Source organism: Echiichthys vipera, assembly GCF_963691815.1.
Source record: "Echiichthys vipera genome assembly, chromosome: 7".
Taxonomy (NCBI): Eukaryota; Metazoa; Chordata; class Actinopteri; order Perciformes; family Trachinidae; genus Echiichthys; species Echiichthys vipera.
In genome coordinates, this window is record NC_139832.1 from 15,379,579 (window position 1) to 15,398,305 (window position 18,727).

Sequence of the window (18,727 nt, forward strand, 5' to 3'; positions counted from 1 at the left end):
ACACCACCCACCTCAGCAAGGAACTTGAAAAGTCTGATGATCAAACATATTTCAACCAAACCCCCAGGCTAGTCAAGCAAGGCAATGTTGAATTCTCACTAATTTCTTAAGTTGGTAAAATGGTACTATTACTGAAAAAAATTTGCAACAAACTGGAATTTCCATTTAACTATTACCGCCCCACCTGTCAACATCTAGTCTATGCTCCACACAGAGGGCTTGTTTAGAAGCGTTTCTCATCTCACAGAACAGATACATTTTCATTTTATTAAATATATCAACCCACGTCCGCATTTTTTTCCCCACTGTATATGTGTTTTGAACTTATTTACCGTATCTTGTCGTGTGTCTGTGTCGTTATGTTGGTCAGGGATATAAAGTCAATATATCAATGACAAACACTGAAGACAATTTAACCAGCGGCTGTCACTCGGCTCAGGAGCTGCTGCTGATGGCCCAGCAGAGACCAACTCCCAACTCGTCACATAAGGAAGACGCAGTGTGGATTGGATGACAGAACACTTACAAGCTGACATTTTTAAAAAAAACTTTTTTCTTTTTTACATTTCATTTAGCTGATGCTTTTATCCAAAGAGACTGCATATAAGTGCATTCAACCATTAGGGTACAGACCCAGAACAGCTGGAATTAAGTAAGTGCGTTAGCTTCAAAAAAGCCAAACTACAGAGTGCTACATATAAGTGCAGGATGTAAGTGCAATACATTTTTTTGTTTGTTTTTTTAATTCAAATAAACCATCAACTTCCTGGCCAAGGTGCAGTGGAAAGAAATGCATTTGGAGCTTTGTTTGTTACTTTTTTTTTTTAGGGTGTGTGTGTGTGTGTGTGTTGGGGGGGGGGGGGGGTGCATGTGTTGGTGCTGGTTACAATGTATTGTGTGCATGCATGTATACATCCATTTGGGTATACTATATGGGTTTTTGCAAGTGAGTATGCCTTTGAGATGGATTGCAGGGCTGTGCAAAGACGTAGAAGTCTCATCCATCATACAGGGTGGGGCTCCAAAACACATAACACTTTGTTTGATTCAGAACAACATTCATTTCAATTATGACACATTAGTTCAGGGGGTATATTATGCTCCAGTAGTGTTCCTTGTATTCCATTTATCATGCATGCTTGTATGGCTTGTAGCTCTTGATCATTGAAAGGAAGCAGTATGCAGCCTCAAGCAATACATTAAATGTTACATTTTCTTCTAGTTATTTGTTAGTTTTGATGAGTGCAACATGTATAGGGCACGGTACAAAAAAAGCAATAATTAAATTATTAGAGTATTTGTATAAAATAAGGATTCTCCTATATAGCCACATGTTGATGTGCACAGTACTTTTTCTCTTTCAGCTGGTTAGAGCCGTACTGGCAGCTCCTACAACAAGCCCTAGCTTTGTATGTTTGTGTGTCGCGTGGGTGTGTTTGTGTGTGTGTGTGTGTGTGTGTGTGTGTGTGTGTGTGTGTGTGTGTGTGGCCTTGCTTTCAGCAGTTTATGGATGATGGATGATGGATGCTGGGAGATACAATGGAAGCCCAAATGAAAGGGCAATTGTTCTGTGAATGTATGCATATGGGTAAAAATTGGTCTGGTGCTTAGGGCCAGGGCATGAATAGGTATGTTTTATCTATACACAAATGGCTTCTTTCACAGAACATTCAACTGAACCCACTGTGCGCACATGGAAAAACATAATAATGTAAACCTATACATATGTACAGTAAGTCTCTCACTCGCATGTGCTCACCTACACATGTATACAGCTCAGCAGACCTCCAGGTGTCCTTTATTGCCAGTTAAACTCTCTTTCATTCATAGGCAAACCTCTCCTCTTCACATTTTCCCACAGAATTTCTTACCCCATTTCCCCCTGGCCACTGGCATCTTTCACCACACATATTAACACACAGCTTCCTCCTGGCAATGCTGCGCCGGACCCCTGCCATCACCACAACGCTGCCAACCTGTCTCCATGGTAGTGTGATTGGCAGATGCTGAGATGGATGCTTGTTTCGTCCAATAGCAGATCAGAATCAGGCCGCCATGTGCAGTGAGACCCTGCAGCGGTCCGGCTGACCAGCTGAGGATGGTGTTGAGAAGAGGTGGTGAATGCAACACAACGGGCTCACACAAACGTGCACACACATAGCATGGGATCATTCAGCGGCACAAAGCGTATGGGGCTCTTACTCAGGCTGTCAGTGCTGTTGTGATGTATCATTTATGCCGCCATTGTGTGGCATTCTCTGCAAACATGTTGACAGAGGCATTATTCTGGCTTTTGACGGATTCCCATACATTCACAGGCTTTTAATAACACATGTTAATGCTCCAATAGGTTTTTGACAGGTTTGTAAGATTACCGTATGAAATATGAGGCTTTAATGGGCCCGCTCTCCAAATTATCTGGGGCGGTATACATTGAATTTCTAAGTCTGAGCAAGTGGGAGACTGATCACTATCTGTCTGAGTGTGCATACACACACACACACACACACACACACACACACACACGCACACGCGCACACACACACACACACACACACACACACACACACACACACACACACACACACACACACACACACACACACACACACACACACACACACACACGCACACACAGACACACACACACACACACACACACACACACACACACACACACACACACACACACACACACACACGCACACACACACACACACACACACACACACACACACACACACACACAACATGCCTGGAGGACAAAATATGTGCATCATAAACATTAAGTTGCGCTCTTTAAATGAGTTTTGACTTTTCTGTATTTAATCAAAAAGTATATAGTGAGTGGTGACAAATATAAATTCCTAAGACAAAAATCAAATAACCTCATTTCCCTACAGCACATTATGGTACTTCATAGGGATTTGTTTCATTTTATCAACGCTCAAAGCAAGCTGCTATGCATATGCATGCATTTTAGTATTCTGTTTGTTGTTGCTGATGTATATGTGTTTGTGTGCGAGCGTGCAGAAGTGCACGTGTGCTTATGGTCATGCAGTATGTGCTTTAGCATTAAACATGAATTCATTAATAATAATTGCTCAAGTGAGGTGGAGGTTGGACCAGTGTATTGGATTAACATGGTTTGTAGAAAGGAAGAACAAGCACCCAGATTCCTTTGGAGTCGTTGCGATACCAATACTTCTGATATACTATGTGAAATGCCTCCAATACTGCCTAAAATGCTGGTATCAGTATTGGCGAGTATGCAAGTCTATGCGCCGATCCAATACCAAATAATTTAGCCCAGAAAAAAAGCCTCATAAAAGTAGTTGATTTATGTTCTTTTTCTGTTATGACTGACTGTCAAACTAGACATTCTTTTAATGTATTTGTAGGGTTTAACCTGAGCCAGGATACAACAGTGATTTGACTAAAATACATTTTTTCACTGCCTTCCTGTCAATCAGAAGTCTAGCAGAAAAAAAACACGATTAACTGTCTTGAAAACCTTTTAGAAACCATATATCAGGAATGGATACAGTCAAATTCGACACTCACAGACAGATCAGTCAAACTAATAGTTTTCTGTTCCTTTCCGAGCCAGACGTAGCTGAAGGACAATTGTGGAATGAGTGTAAATTCCAGTAGCTATTTGGTACTGACCAGATGTCGAATGGTGTGTATAAACTCTGAATGATTCTCATAAATGTGCATATCAATTTGAATGGTGCCTCTCAGAATCCTCGCAACCTGCCACAAAACCTAACTATCAATTCTAATGCCAGTTAGACCAGCTCCTGCTGGTCCTATAGTGTGAAGTCGCTGCCAGGCTGAGCCACCGATTGCCCATCTGCTCCATCGGGGAGAATTCTCACTCCATCTATTTAACTTGTTTTGAGCTTGGCTGTGGAAAAGCTCATTAGATTTGCAAAGTGAGATATTAAGAGATAAAAAAAATGCTGCGTCCAAACAGAAAGATGTTAAAGAGGACACAGACAGATGTGAATTGGAGTGTTTACATATTTAAAAGAAGAAAAAACAGATGGAAGGGGAAAATGCGGAGATGTCTTTGTTACTGCAGACATGGGCATATCATGGATATGAATTGAAATGAATGAAGAGTCGACAGCTTCCCACTTCCTTTTTATTGGGGTGCTTAAAAAACATCACTCAATAACCAGCAGAGATTGATGTCGGGCTAACAGCCCTACAACCAGGATATGACCCTTAAAATCATGACACACCCATTTCCTGTGTGTCTGTGTATCTGATTAAGTTTGTGTGTGGGCGTGTATAGGCATTTATGTGTGAGTGTGTTTGTGTTTATGTTTATGCTTATAACATGCTCTGCCCAGTCACACCGTGGGAGTTAAAAGGTCATCTTTCCTTGTCATTAATCACTGCCAACAGCTCATAAGTGCCCAATCTGCATGTAAAAGAAGTGCACGTATTTGCATGTGCGCATTTGACTGTGAATGTGAGGTTGCAACAGTCTTACCAAGATCCTCCTGTGGCTGCTTTTTGAATTAGAAGTGGATTCTGCTGATATTTACCTAACATGCATAACTACTTGGATCCCCGGTGGCATTTGAACGTCAGCTACAACTTCATTGACAGCTTATCAACTTGATTGACAAAACGAGGAGATGAACAAAGCACAACATACAGACTGAAAAGACACACATAAAGCAAATATAAGATCAGTGCCATCCGTCACGTACCACAGATGTTGTAAAAAAAAGAAAGAGTTAAAGAAAAAAAAACTCAGAGGTGAACTGAGAGAATAATACATTTATGAACAGTTTTTAAAGTCGGTGTGACCCGGGGCATGTAAGGACACAGGAAGGGCTTTGTTATATATTTTCCTTTCACAATGACGAAAGAGCCTGACTTCCCTGCTCATCTCCCTGGACAGCACCAGAAATGTTAGAGCTGTCTGGGGTTTTTTTCTGCTAAGGTTCACTACAGCTTGTTGCTTTAGTGGAACATTTGGGATTTGGATCTCATTGAATAATAGTGATTTTTCTCTCACCCTCTCTCTCCACACCCGGACATGAAAGAGACTAGTTTCATTATTTGCATTTTTACGCCTGAGCGTATTTTTCAAGTGGGAATAGAAATTCTGTGAGCAGTGTTGAGTCCCAGCGCTGCTGTGTCCTGGAGTGCATCAGTCTGCCTTTTCATCTTCACCCTAGCCTACTCTCTGCTTCTCTTTAGCCATAACCTCAGTTCCTCCCTCCCTCTCTCTACCTCTCTCTCTCTCTGTCTGCTGCTATTTTCTTTATTTTCCTAATTTCCTCACAATGTTATGCTCATTTTTCTTTTAAACACTGAATTCTATGCTTGTTTTCACTTCATCCAGAGTGGGTTCATTTATCTATTAAAGTTACAGTAGTGTGTGGTAAGTGAATAAGGGTTGTTTTTTAAGTGTTTGTCATCACTGTAAATGAAAAAAAAAAAACACTCAGTCCAACACTTGAGTTGTTTTTGGTGACCACCTCCTTCTTTTACTCAGCGATGAGTGACAGCACCGTATTCCTTTGAATGAGTGATTCATTTTTTTCTGTCCTTCTGTCCACACCGACCAAAGCCCGTTTACTTTCTCTCTTCCCTGCTCTGTCTGCTGCTCAGCTCTATCGTCACACTCCTTCTGTTTGTCTTTGCAGCTTTCCATTGCCACTAGAGCTAGGCTTGTATTATGCACATCTGCAGGGATTCTCAAATTGCACGATGGTAGTGTGGTGGGAAAGATTCAGAGCCGTTCTCCTTCTCGTCTTGTGCTTCAAAATTGGTCAATTAGTGCCAGAACTGTTGTCCTGACCGCCTTGGTTGCGGCAGTAAATGCATGGCACGTAACGGCAAGGAAATTGTCCTGTGGAAATGGCACTCTTTTGTGTCAAAGAGGGTTAAGAGAGAGAGAGAGAGAGAGAGAGAGAGAGAGAGAGAGAGAGAGAGAGAGAGAGAGAGAGAGAGAGAGAGAGAGAGAGAGAGAGAGAGAGAGAGAGAGAGAGAGAGAGAGAGAGAGAGAGAGAGAGAGAGAGAGAGAGAGAGAGAGAGAGAGAGATGTATGGGTATGTCAATGCATGCTAGCCTGAGTGCTACGTAAGAACAGCACAGAAGCAATTTCTGCTTCTCTGTACGCCGGGCTGTAAAGATAGGGTGCTGAGGAGATCTTGCCCAGGCAAATGACATTGCAATAACCCAAGACAGTTATGTGTGTTTATGTGTGTTTCACTGTGTGTGTGTGTATGTGTTTGCTTAAGAGTAAATCATGGTCATTACACAGAAAGGTTGTAACCAAGAGGTGATTGGAGAAAAGCAGCACTATTAGTGGGTGATTACATGTCAGTCTGTTATTACACACCAGCATCTCCTTAGCAATGTTAAAGCCTGCTTTGCATCGACACCTCGTAAATCTGACAGGCTAGGCCCACACACTGTATGCACTCGATCATAATGACACAATATGTTGATGTAATGTGAAACCTTTTAAATCATGTAGCTTTGATGATTATTCAGTTTGAACTCTAGTCAAAGAGTTTCTCTACACGATGAGAACATTTACAAATAAACCTCCGCGAACCCCACAGGGTTATCAGATAAATACATGGCCCTCAATTTAAAGGAAAAAAAATGCTTGTTTTTCTCAGATTTTCATTCCCACAGCAGTGATAACTAGGTTTGTTTGTACCATGGCATACACACACACATCAACATAAATCTTGTGCGAACATACAAATAAGTACACACGCACGCACGCACGCACGCACGCATGCACGCACGCACGCACGCACGCACACACACACACACACACACACAAACAGCTGGCCGAGTTAAAAGGAAACATTTTTGGTACTGTCAGGATTGTGTGTATTTATGGATGCAATCTGTGAGGTAAAATTTATTACTGTAGAAATGGGCGGAATAATTTCTCTTTAAATAATTAGTTTTGAACCACACACACACACACACACACACACACACACACACACACACACACACACACACACACACACACACACACACACACACACACACACACACACAGGCACATGGTCTTTGCATATTGATTTGCACATTGATTCAAGGGATATTAAAGCTCCAATGTTATTAATCATTGCTGATTATGTTTTCATTGAGCTGAGTTATGATTGAGGAGAGGAGGGGAGAGGAGAGGAGAGGTGGGTAGAGGAGAGGAGAGGATTGCGTTTGCAGGTTATGAAGAGCAGAGGCCACTGCTGCTCAGAGCACATCTTCATACACAGATGGGACATCACATACATTTTTAAACTTGCTGAATGTGTTTGCTCTGCAAAAACTGGACCACACTGTGTTGACTTAGTGTTGTAAGATTATGAAATATGCCCAGATTGTCTGTCTGAGAGTTGCACACTTGTCTGGGCAAATCCATTCTCCAGTTGAGTTTTCAGTCGTGACAGCTACCAAGCAGTTTGGATACCTTCTTCTTCGACACTAGCCGTTTAAATCATAGTAAATAATTAAACCGTTCTGTATGTCTGCACAGTGATTGATGAGGCCGGCGGTGTCCTGCCCTTGCCCTCTGCGATATGAAGGAAAGATTGTGTGACATGATGTCATTCCATCGGTGCAATCATAGCCGGACACAGACCCTCATTAATAAGAGCACCAGTTGTGTAGTGTCAGCTCACAGGGAGGGAGAATAGAAGGAGAGGGTCAAGAAAAATTAAATGATGAAGGAGAGACATAGAGAGGAAAAAAGAGCAAAGAAAAGACGGTGGATGAGAAGTGAGAGAGGCAGAAAGCAATGAAGAAGAAAAAGAAAACTGTAGAAAACCAGTGGATGGAAAAAATATTAGTAAAATGGCATGAGATCAAACAAGTGGGGGAAGAAATGAAAAGCAAACGGAAAGAAGGGAGGATGGGAATCAGGTGGGTATGTAGAGTAAGTGCAAAACCAAAGATGTTCAAAACTCTTGTATTAAGTGTATCTGCTTTCATTGACATAGTTACCTTATGCATTAGTTTCAGACTTATGCTGATTTTTCGTAAGAAGTGTTACTTTGTAATGAATCGCTCTTTTCATGCATTCCGTCTCACCAAATATTATTGCAGTATTTTAATGGTATACAAGCTGATAGGTTTAAATCATCTTGCACAGAATACCATTTTTTATTTTGATGTGACTTTCATTTCATTACTGTATAAAACCGACCTGAACAGACTAGCTTGAGATACCGTCCATCACGGTGAACATCATTATTGTTGTGTGTTTTATGTTTGTGAAAGTAATTGAGTGTACAGCAGTGGAGTGAAGATACATTTAGAAACATTAGCAGTTTGGAAACCAGCAAGACTTGGTAACCAAACAGCAGTGTTTTTAATCCAGGAGGCTGTGAATTAAATATAGTAACCAGTTACACCACGTCCATGTTTTATTAATTCTTTGTTTTTGGGCGTGGTTTTCTGACAAAGCATTTTATGATGGCCCATGAACCTACACCACCGGCAGACTATAAAACACAATAAATGTGCTCACCACATGATGATAATGTTACTATTACAAAGATACAAGGAGGCATGGCATACTGTACACTATGATGAATAACTCTAACCTATAACATACAACTTTTATGTCTTTGCAAGTTGATTTTAATACTGTAGTAAAATAAATGGAAACCAGCTGCTACATGGAAGTCAAAGAAAACATTAAACATTAAAAAAAAATTCTAAAAAAGTCTACCGTAGGCTTTGGAAAATGTTTTGTAATAATCAATTCATTGGATGAAACAAAATATTTAAACTGTAGGCTATGGCAGGTATCTTTCTCTGTCTCTCTCATTCAATCCTTTGGGTCTTATCCTCTTCTCTCTCCTTCAGGTGTGATGCCAGAGCGTCAGTTTGGTGGAACCCAGTTTGTTTGCAGTGTGGTTGCTTCCCACGTCAGCCACCAGCCCTCCACCAGCTTCAGCTTTGTCTGGATCGCCCCACCGCCTGGCACTGGCTGTGTCAACTTCCTGTAAGTCCTGTGTGGATGTATGTGTGCAAGAGAGATGGATAGTTGGGATACAGACTAAGACGTTTACAGCTACCTCGTGTCTAACTCAGACATGGAAGTCATAAACTGTAACAATAATATCCGTTAATGGTGTGTGGCTGCATATTGACCCAGTAAACCTGCGCGCAGCTTATCAGCTGATATCATGGTTGGTGCTTTTCTCTGTCAGAAAAGAAGTTAAAAGGCTATCCTCTCAGAGAAAGCCTGCATGATGACTTGAAAGAGGTTAAACTGGGGACAGAGATTGTGTGTGTGTGTGTGTGTGTGTGTGTGTGTGTGTGTGATTGTGTGTGTGAGTGTGTGTGGTAACATCCTCAATGAATTGCTTGTCATGGCCTGTGCAATGGGATGTGAATGTGTGTGTGTGTTTACCCTGCTGACAATTAACGGAAATATCCCCATAATCTCACTCAATGAGCTCCCGTGCCTCTTCTCACTTGAAAATGTTGTTGTACAGATCCACCCAGCCCCCTGAGGATGGGTGTGATACAGACACACACACATATTTTAAAGAAAAATTCAATGCAATGGCTCCTTTTAGGGGCTTAGTTGAGATTTTTAGCCCACTGCAAGAATCTCCGGGACAGTGAGCACTTGCTCAGGGATACTGCGCAGGTGATTTAGCGCTCTATCTATCTGTGTGTTTGTGTATACTACATGTTAGCCATCTTGTTCGCCTGTGCCTTACATGTTGTTTGAGTGGCACAAGTAGGAAACATTCTAGCTTTAAAAATAATGAAAACCGACTTGACTTTTCTCTTTTTCTAATTTTTCTTCCTCCTTCCTCTGTTTTGTGTCTTGCTCTTCATCATTTTCTCCATCTCTATCTGCTGGATACATCCTTTAACTCTCTTTCCGTATAGTTCTCTTGGCTGGTGATTTACAGCCGCACGCTGATAATCAGTCAAAATGCAATTAGCAGCTGTTGTTGGAGAAGTGTAGAGGAAAAGGGAGGACTCCAGTTAAGTCACAGCAGTACAAAATCGTTGAGAAATTTACCCACAGATATTGTAATATTTAAGTGGGATTTTAAAATGAAAACACTATTATCATCACATCATTTTAATTCTTTGATTGTTCTAACTATAAACTAATCCCTTCATTTTTCCGTTTTTTTTATTACAAGTCATCGTCTTTCAAAACTTGAAAGACATTGCAAATTGCACATCAATGTTTCGTAAAGAAAACACAACAAATGAAACATTTTGGCATTACTCGCAAAAATCCCTCAATGAATTCCTGGAGGGACACGATAGACAGAGACTTTTATGGAAAGAAAAGGATTCAGCTGGGGAATTTACTGAAGTGAAGCTGCCATTTAGACAATATCCACGGAGCCAAACAGATTTACTGGCTTTTTTTGTCTGCCAGCAAACACATTTACTGTTGAGCGTGTGTCAGCTTATGAGGATTGTGTATTTCCTCAGTATTTGTTAGGTGTCCATGCGTGTGCTGTGTGTTTGCGTCTGAGTGTAAACGATGGAGCAGCAGCGTGCCACTGCTGATGACAGTGAGGCTGGCAGGGGGCCACGACTGTATGACAATAGGGGCCCCTGCGGCTGACCTTATCAAAGTCAGCCAGTCACACTCCAGCTGGCTGGAGACTGCTCCTTACACTCAGACACACACACACACACACACACACACACACACACACACACACACACACACACACACACACACACACACACACACACACACACACACACACACACACACACACACACACACACACACACACACACACACACACACACACACACACACACACACACACACACACACACACACACAAACACACACACACAGAATCTTGCTGCACCCTGTTCCACTTCACAGCTCCCATCTCCACCAGTATATCCATATCTCCAAAGCTGCCCTCTTTGGGTTCAGTGACGGGACGCCAGGAGGAATTCAAGGGGGGCCTTTCGACCAAAACCAGGGCCACCTTGGGTGCCATATAATTTTTTTCTAGCGCTGAACTGTCAGTATTATTACTCTTGAGGTCGAGGTGTGATCATGGTGACTGTCAATTTTCAAAGTTCCCTGGTATATTTCCCTCTTGTTTTGGTTTTTATATATGAACACATATACTACATATATAGAAGTGAAGTAGCAAATCTTCCAATCACTTTAAAAGTCAAACAGGTCATACAAAATATGTAACAGAGATGACATTTGTCTTGATTGTACAAAATGTAAATAATGCAATGTCCTGTCCTTGGCCATAGTACTCCTGCCCTGATTGATACAAGGACCCTTTTCCACAGGCAGTGTCCATTAGTGTTTAAATTAAAGCCACAGACATCCTCTGTCCTTCACAGGTCTGGGGCCGGCCCACCACTGCATTAATATGGGGCTTGTGAGCAGTTTTATGGGCGATATTGTGGGAGTGTACCTTGTAACAGATCACTTGCAGGAGTGTGATAGAGTGCAGTGACGTGGCCATCCAGAAGAACTCATTTTCTGTGGAGCTGTAAATTGCCACCCAAAGAGACAGGCAGGCCTTGGAGGAGAGGATAGGAGAGGAGAGGAGAGCAGAGGAGAGGAGAGGAGAGCACTATTCAAACAACAGAAAATGTATCAGCCACAATTTAGAAGTAGATTGATTAATTCAGTCATTTATCGAGCAAACATGCCAGCAAACATTTGCTGGTTCCAGCTTCTTAAGAGCAAGCTGTTTTCAGTTTCCTATCACAAAAAAAGATTCTCAATATATTTGGTTTTTGTATTGTTGTTGAACAAAACAATATGACTATGTTGCCCTTGGATCAGGGATTGTAACAGGCACTTTTATTGTCTGAATTTTCCAGACTTAATAATCAATTAATTAAACGAAAATAAAAGTGACCATTAGTTGTAGCCGTAATATGATACTTAACATTCTCAGAAGTTCTACCTGCAGCTAGCATATAGCAAAGCTTCACTGTTGACCGGGAGAAAATCTTTTCTTAGCCACAAAATGCAAACAAACTTGGGCTTTAATGATTGTATAAAACATAGTTGTGCCCCACTTTTTATTGTCCACACTGCCACTACATAATGTTCTGAATGCTTTGCTGCACTTAGGAGAGGTGAGAATGGTTAATAGCTTCCTCTGGCAAATCCAAAGATGCACTGGTGTGTCTAGTCTTTTCTTTGCCTTTATTCTGCTTCAGTTGCAGCCACAAGGCAATCAGTGTGTGTGTGTGTGTGTGCGTGTGTGTGTGCGTGTGTGTGTGCTTGTGTGTGTGTGCGTGTGTGTGTGCGTGTGTGTGCGTGTGTGTGCTTGTGTGTGTGTGTGTGTGTGCGTGTGTGTGTGTGTGTGTGCGTGTGTGTGTGCGTGTGTGTGTGTGTGTGCGTGTGTGTGCGTGTGTGTGCTTGTGTGTGCGTGTGTGTGCGTGTGTGTGCGTGTGTGTGTGCGTGTGTGAGAGAGAGAGAGGGACAGAGAGAGAGTGAGATGTGTTTTTGAGCTTTCTCCCTGTGGGACTCAGACAGTTGCCTGTTTGGAGATTGCTTTAATTACTACACTTGAGCCCCCTTCCCAGAGTGTTCCCCTGAGGAAGGATGCCTGCGTATCTAATGGTACGCTGTTCCTTTATGTCATTGCATGCTGTTTATGTGCGTGTTATGCGCATGTCCATATATGCATTTGTTTTCAAAACTGCCTAACTATGACTATTGATATATGTACTTAATCTCTGCAAAGTGTGGTTCCTCTGTGGAGTCCGAGACTGATTGAAGCCACTTGTCGGAGCAATTAGGAATAGAAATAGAGGGTGGCGCTCGAACACTCTCTAGTCTTGTTATCTGTAATTGAAAAGGAATGGTTCCTGTGCTGCAATTATGCTGGCTGTTGTTGTGTTGCTCATACCGCCATCTGTTCAAAATAGGCTGGTCCGTGTGAGCATGACGTTCATGAAACACACACTACGATATATGCATAGTACACGGTTGACTACATTCCATTTCTGTGAACATGCCCTGTAGAAAGGGAATCACTCTGAGCTAACTTTTCCCCATGTGCTTTAATAACGATGGCTGTAGCAGGCAGCCGACATTCATGCTGTTAAAAAGTCACATTCCTCCAACCAGAGATCATTCCCTGAAAAAAGTAAATATTTCTACTCTCACAAAAGCTTTAGGTGCATGTGTCCTTTTTGGAAACATGACAGTTTGATCATAAATAAAGCAATCAATTCAAATTTGGGTTGACATTTCAATTTTATGGCAATAATGTATCCTTAGACATATCTAGTCTGGTGATTCTGACAGGCAGTGTGATAGACAGCTTGCTGTATTAATCAGAGGTCAGAGTTCATACATCAGGCTGACAGATGACCTATCTCACCAAGCTCCCAATTTCTCCAAGGTATTAGTCTTTTCCATTGATTTCCTATTATTCAAGTCAATCTTTTTGGCTGTTTTAACATAAAATCACTGTCTAATGAGCTCCCCTTATCATTAAAGCTCTATAGTAGCCTGTGGCTGTGTGACAGATTCACTGGAGACATTGGGCCAGGGAACATGAATGATTGGTTCAAGGTAATCACATTTTGGCATTGTAGATATAGAAATATGGGGTAGAAATGTGAAGCATGACAGAGCACATAAATCCGATCCACTTTTTTTCCTCCACAAACCGACCAGAGCTGCAAATCTGACACAGTCCACCCATATAATTCCAATTTTCATATATCACACATTCACCTATATGACAGCAACTCTTATATCTCTCAAATTCATTTTTTTAAACCTTTCTTAAACTTTCAAAATGTGCCAGATTTTCAGAATGTAATGGTAAATCAAACTTTTAGAGGTAACTCCATCCCTGCGTTCCTCAACGGAACACAACCCGGACTCCTGTTGCCGTTTACCATAAAGGTCGCCGCATCCATGATATTGTCTTATTTCCCAAGGGACGGCCTATGACCCCTGTAATTATATACACACACCTGTGTATACAGAGACACACATATACATGCATATTACACATCAGTGCTCTGATCAATACTGCCCACAAACACACAATCACACAATCACACACTCTCATCAAGAGGTCACCGTCCCACCTGCTGGGATGTTGACCTCCTTATTAATTCTAGATGAAAAAGAGAGCAAAGATTGAAAAAAAAAAAAGGAAAGCACTTCTTTATAAATGCATCAAAATGAACCATACTTGGTGCAGAGGGGGGTCTGCTCCAGATATATTCTGTGATTGGCTCACATTCTGTGCTTCGATGTGACAGACAAGATAAATTACAGACATGACTTGCAGGGATTCATCTCTCTGTTGTTGACTCCGTGTCAATACGGCAGATTCTTCTCTTTCTCCCCGTGTTGTCCGAGCCTGACCCTCACTGAGAAAGCGAGGAAGGAAGACGAAGGTTTGTAAAAGGTCAGTTGTGGAAGACTAAATCAACAACAGGAAATCAGCATCCTTTTTTGTAACAAGCTCTATTTTTTGTTTTCTTCCTCACTTATTTACTCATAACTGCCGTTGTTTACCTAATCCCCCTAATTATTGCTCACTAACAGTAGTCAAGGTCAATTGCTCTTCTCCTGGCTGTATACTGAGCAGCAACTGCCCGTCTTCTGGCTGCATTGGAGCCGTAACTCTCTACGACCCTGTGTTAACAAGCAGGTAATTTGCCAAACAACTCCCAAATCCCTCCTCTGTGGAGCGTCATTAAATTTGCATGTTCTCCAAGAGCCTTTTTCAATTAATTAATTTAGGGGCAGAGGGAGGGGGTGGAAGGGGAGAAATGTGATTCCACGAAAGGCAGTAACACCCTCTCAGTCCCTGGTTGGTTTGAAAATATCAAGGCTGGGTTGAAGTCAAGAAACCATGCCGACCATTACATCAAAGCTCTTCAGTGGTCAGTGATTTTCTGGAGATAACTGAAGCAGTGGATTCTTGTTTCCCCCCTCAGTCTGCCTCTCTCGTTGTCCTTCCTTTACTTCTCCATCTTCCTGCATCCATCTTTTTACCCGTTGTCCCTGATTGCTGTGCCATAACCACAGCTGGTCCTCAACGCGGAAGATAAATCAAACAGTTAGGGTGCGTTTTTTTAAGGGCTAGGTCCAAAAGCGCCAAATCAGTGCTGGCGACTGGAACTGCACCCCACTGAAACTCCCCATATTAATCATGATTACCAACAAGCCTAGTGAGCTGGAAGAGAAAATTAGCTTTTAATTGTGATTTGAGGAAAACAGGATGGGAGAGTCATCTAACGAGGGAAGGAGAGAAAGGCAACGGGTGTGTTCACAACCCTCGGATGTAATAGTTTGTGCGGAGGGAGAGAAAGTAATTTCACTGGCCTTGTTTAAAAACTGTTGCAAAGTTTGTTTGCGTGGTAAGTATTCGGTGCATATTTATGTCTTTAAGATAACAGTCATATATTTAACTGCATGTATATGGCTTTAGGTTAAATCAGCCTGTCATCAGTGTATCCCTGCTGTGTGTGTGTATGTGTGTGTGTGTGTGTGTGTTTGTGTGTGTGTGTGTGTGTGTGTGTGTGTGTGTGTGTGTGTGTGTGTGTGTGTGTGTGTGTGTGTGTGTGTGTGTGTGTGTGTTTGTGTGTGTGTGTGTGTGTTTGTTTGTGTGTGTGTGTGTGTGTGTGTGTGTGTGTGTGTGTGTGTGTGTGTGTGTGTGTGTGTGTGTGTGTGTGTGTATGTGTGTGGTTAGCAGGGAGCTGTCAAACTAGCTCCTGAGGGATACTTATGGCCGACAGCAACATGTAATCTAACATGGAAGACATGCTTGGTAATTACCCACTCCAGGCCCTTTTGGGAGCTTTTTGAGTGACAGCCTGTCCATCTGCATACATGTTAAAGAGCTCATGTGGCTTGGTGTGTGTGTGTGTGTGTGTGTGGACTGGATCTCTGCCTTTACTCGCATGCCTCGCTATTTGACAGCAGATTGTGGACTTTGAAAGGCAAGGCCATCTAGCCCCCATCTCTACTTCCACTGAACAAACCCCCACCCCTCCACACACACACACACACATTTACGTATCTGTATCTCTCACTGGATCCTCCTCTTTTTCTTCATATTCCTCGATCCCTCTCTCTTTCCCATCTCTCAGATTTGCTCCTCTAGACTAATGAGAGGGGAGAGGATGACACTTATATTCACAAGATGAATGATCCCTCGTTTGAATCGGAGTATAGGGGAGAGGGGAGCGGAAAAAAACACCAACAAGCTTAGGCCCTTAATTGCTTTTTTTCCCCCCAAAGAAAGTCAAATTAACATTTAGATGTTCAATAAATGTTTCGTGTGTATCAATGCTGTTCTTTGTGTGCGTGGCTCCTAGAGTGGAGATGGTAATGAGAAACACACGCTGAGGAGCCGCCGGAGTGTGACGGCAGGACAGACGCTGGCGTCGCGCTGCGCCGATCACACACTCTACAGACTCAGACTAAATGCCCTCTCCTGGTTACTGTTTTAATGACATACACGTTATTAAGTCACACATAGTCAGAGCACTCAAACCTACACACACCTTCAAAGGAAAAGCACTTTTTTCCCATTGAATCTGTCGCTGTTGTCATTGTTTAGTAGATGCCTTTGTATTTATTAGATGAAAAGACAACAATCATACAATCAGATGAGTGCTTATTTAATTTTCCATGACACTTCTGCATAATTGCAATTTAAAACACTCAAAAAAACAACAAAGCTTTCACATTGTCATAGTATATTGTCAAAAAGTATATTTAAGGACTGTGCAATCTATAAAATAGTCAAAACTACCTCAGCAACCTACAACATTAAAATGTTTCTTACATACTGCATCAGTTGTGAGAATCCAAAAATCTAATGTATAATAATAATACATTGACAGGAGGCATTGAGCTACAAAATACTGAAAGTACCTTTAATTTTATTGATAATACTTTTGCACTGGAACGCAGGACTTTTACTTTGGAGTTTTTTGCATCATTGTACGGCTACCTGCACCTGATCGTAATCATTCTTTCACTACTGTTAGCTTTGCATGGCATTTTTCTGCCTCAGTAAGGGTTACTGTCACTTATGTGTGTGTGTGTGTGCGTGTGTGTTCAGTGTGCGTAAAAGATGTGTGTTCGGTCAAATGTGTCCCCTGGCACTTAACAGAAACTGTTTAGTGAACTTGAGCTGAGACTCTGTTTAGTAAATATTTAAGGGCCTTGTTCCTACATCCCCACCCGCTGTTCGTTACGCGCCATCTTTTATTCATAAATACCAAGCTCAAATTAGTTTTCACCCAATTCTGAAATATGAGTGTAATTAAGTATGTTTTCTCCCCGGCTCTGCAAAGGCACAAGAGCTCTTTACTAATTAATAAGGAGCCTGTTCATTATTCATGAGCTGAGATGAACGTGTAAATGCCTTGGCACCCATAAAAGGCCTGAGTCTGCATGGTGGGCCATAGAGGGGTAGAGATAGGAGGTGCGAGGCAAAATCCACATGGGGATATAGAGAGGGAAAGTGGAATGAAGCAGGAGAAGGAGAAAAGTCTGTAAAATGTATGTGAGGCTCACTGACAAAGGCACGTGTACGCCCCTTAAAGTTTTGCTCATTTTTTTAATCCTCTCCTCCTTCTTAGTCTGTGTTGTAACATGCAAAATATTGACTGGGTGTGGCACAGTGCACACACACACACACACACACACACACACACACACACACACACACACACACACACACACACACAACTGTCTGGATTTCTTCCATAGACTTTGACGTATAGTGAATTTGAAATCACAGTGAGGTTATTTAGAGCTCCACTTTATTGGTTTGACTTAGATAAAAGGAAATGTTGTGTAATGCTTCTGGATCCTGGGAATACCCTGAGCACTGAGACAACAGTGCGTCCTTACATGGCCGAGACCAAGAAAAGAGGCCTTTTTATTTCCACAAGTGCTCCTTGAAGGGACTTTCTAACTGTATGTGGGTGGCGCACATATTTCCGTGTCAGTGTGTGTTTTGGTGTGAGGTTGCTCAGATTTACAAGCCACAGATGATGTTCATAATTGAAAGCAAAGCCAAATTACTACATTAGAATTTCGTCTGAGTGCCCGACAGATGAGACAAGACTCCAGTTTCTCGCCTCTCCTCGGTGGACAGTTCTACAACAGCGTAGCAGTCAGTGAGGAAACACGTCATGGCTGTGATATTTATCCTTTCCCTCTGGGTATTATGTGGGGAAAATGCAGGTTACACTGTCAGAGTGGTATAATACAGCTTTTACTAGTCATCTAACAATGTAGTGTTGTATCCCCTTTCCTTCATGGGGGCACTAAACATCCCATTTTGCCCCTGTCACTGAAGAGAATGCGCTACATAGGTCTCTGGGGCTGTAAAACTTTACTTTGTTTTTTCAATAACTCATTTCAAGGACTCTCTGAAAAATGCAGCATCTTCTATAATGTTTCCACCTCAATCTCCTCCCTGTGTCCAAGTTATGAGATTTTATTTTTCTGTCCTTCATTCTTTATTCTATTACTTTTATCCACTGTTTTTGCAAAGACATTATAACTGTTCTATTGTTGTTATTATTATTATTATTATTATTAGTAGTAGTAGTGGTTGTAGTAGTCGTAGTAATATTGTGGACTGACAGTTTTGCACATGAGAGCATCTGTTATTGTGCATCTTTAGCAATATAATTTTGCTTTGGCAACTGAGAACATTATTTCTACATGGCTACAGTACAGGAG

General features: G+C 41.8%; 1 protein-coding gene across 2 annotated transcripts in view; it reads left to right on the forward strand.

Moving 5' to 3' along the window:
- Positions 1–18,727, forward strand: part of reln (reelin) — a 92,402-nt gene that overhangs the window by 28,067 nt on the left and 45,608 nt on the right. For both annotated transcript variants that reach the window (XM_083917261.1, XM_083917262.1), the window contains exon 3: positions 8,866–9,004. In XM_083917261.1, the coding sequence (XP_083773387.1) occupies positions 8,866–9,004 (139 nt within the window). The remainder of the gene's footprint in view (positions 1–8,865; positions 9,005–18,727) is intronic.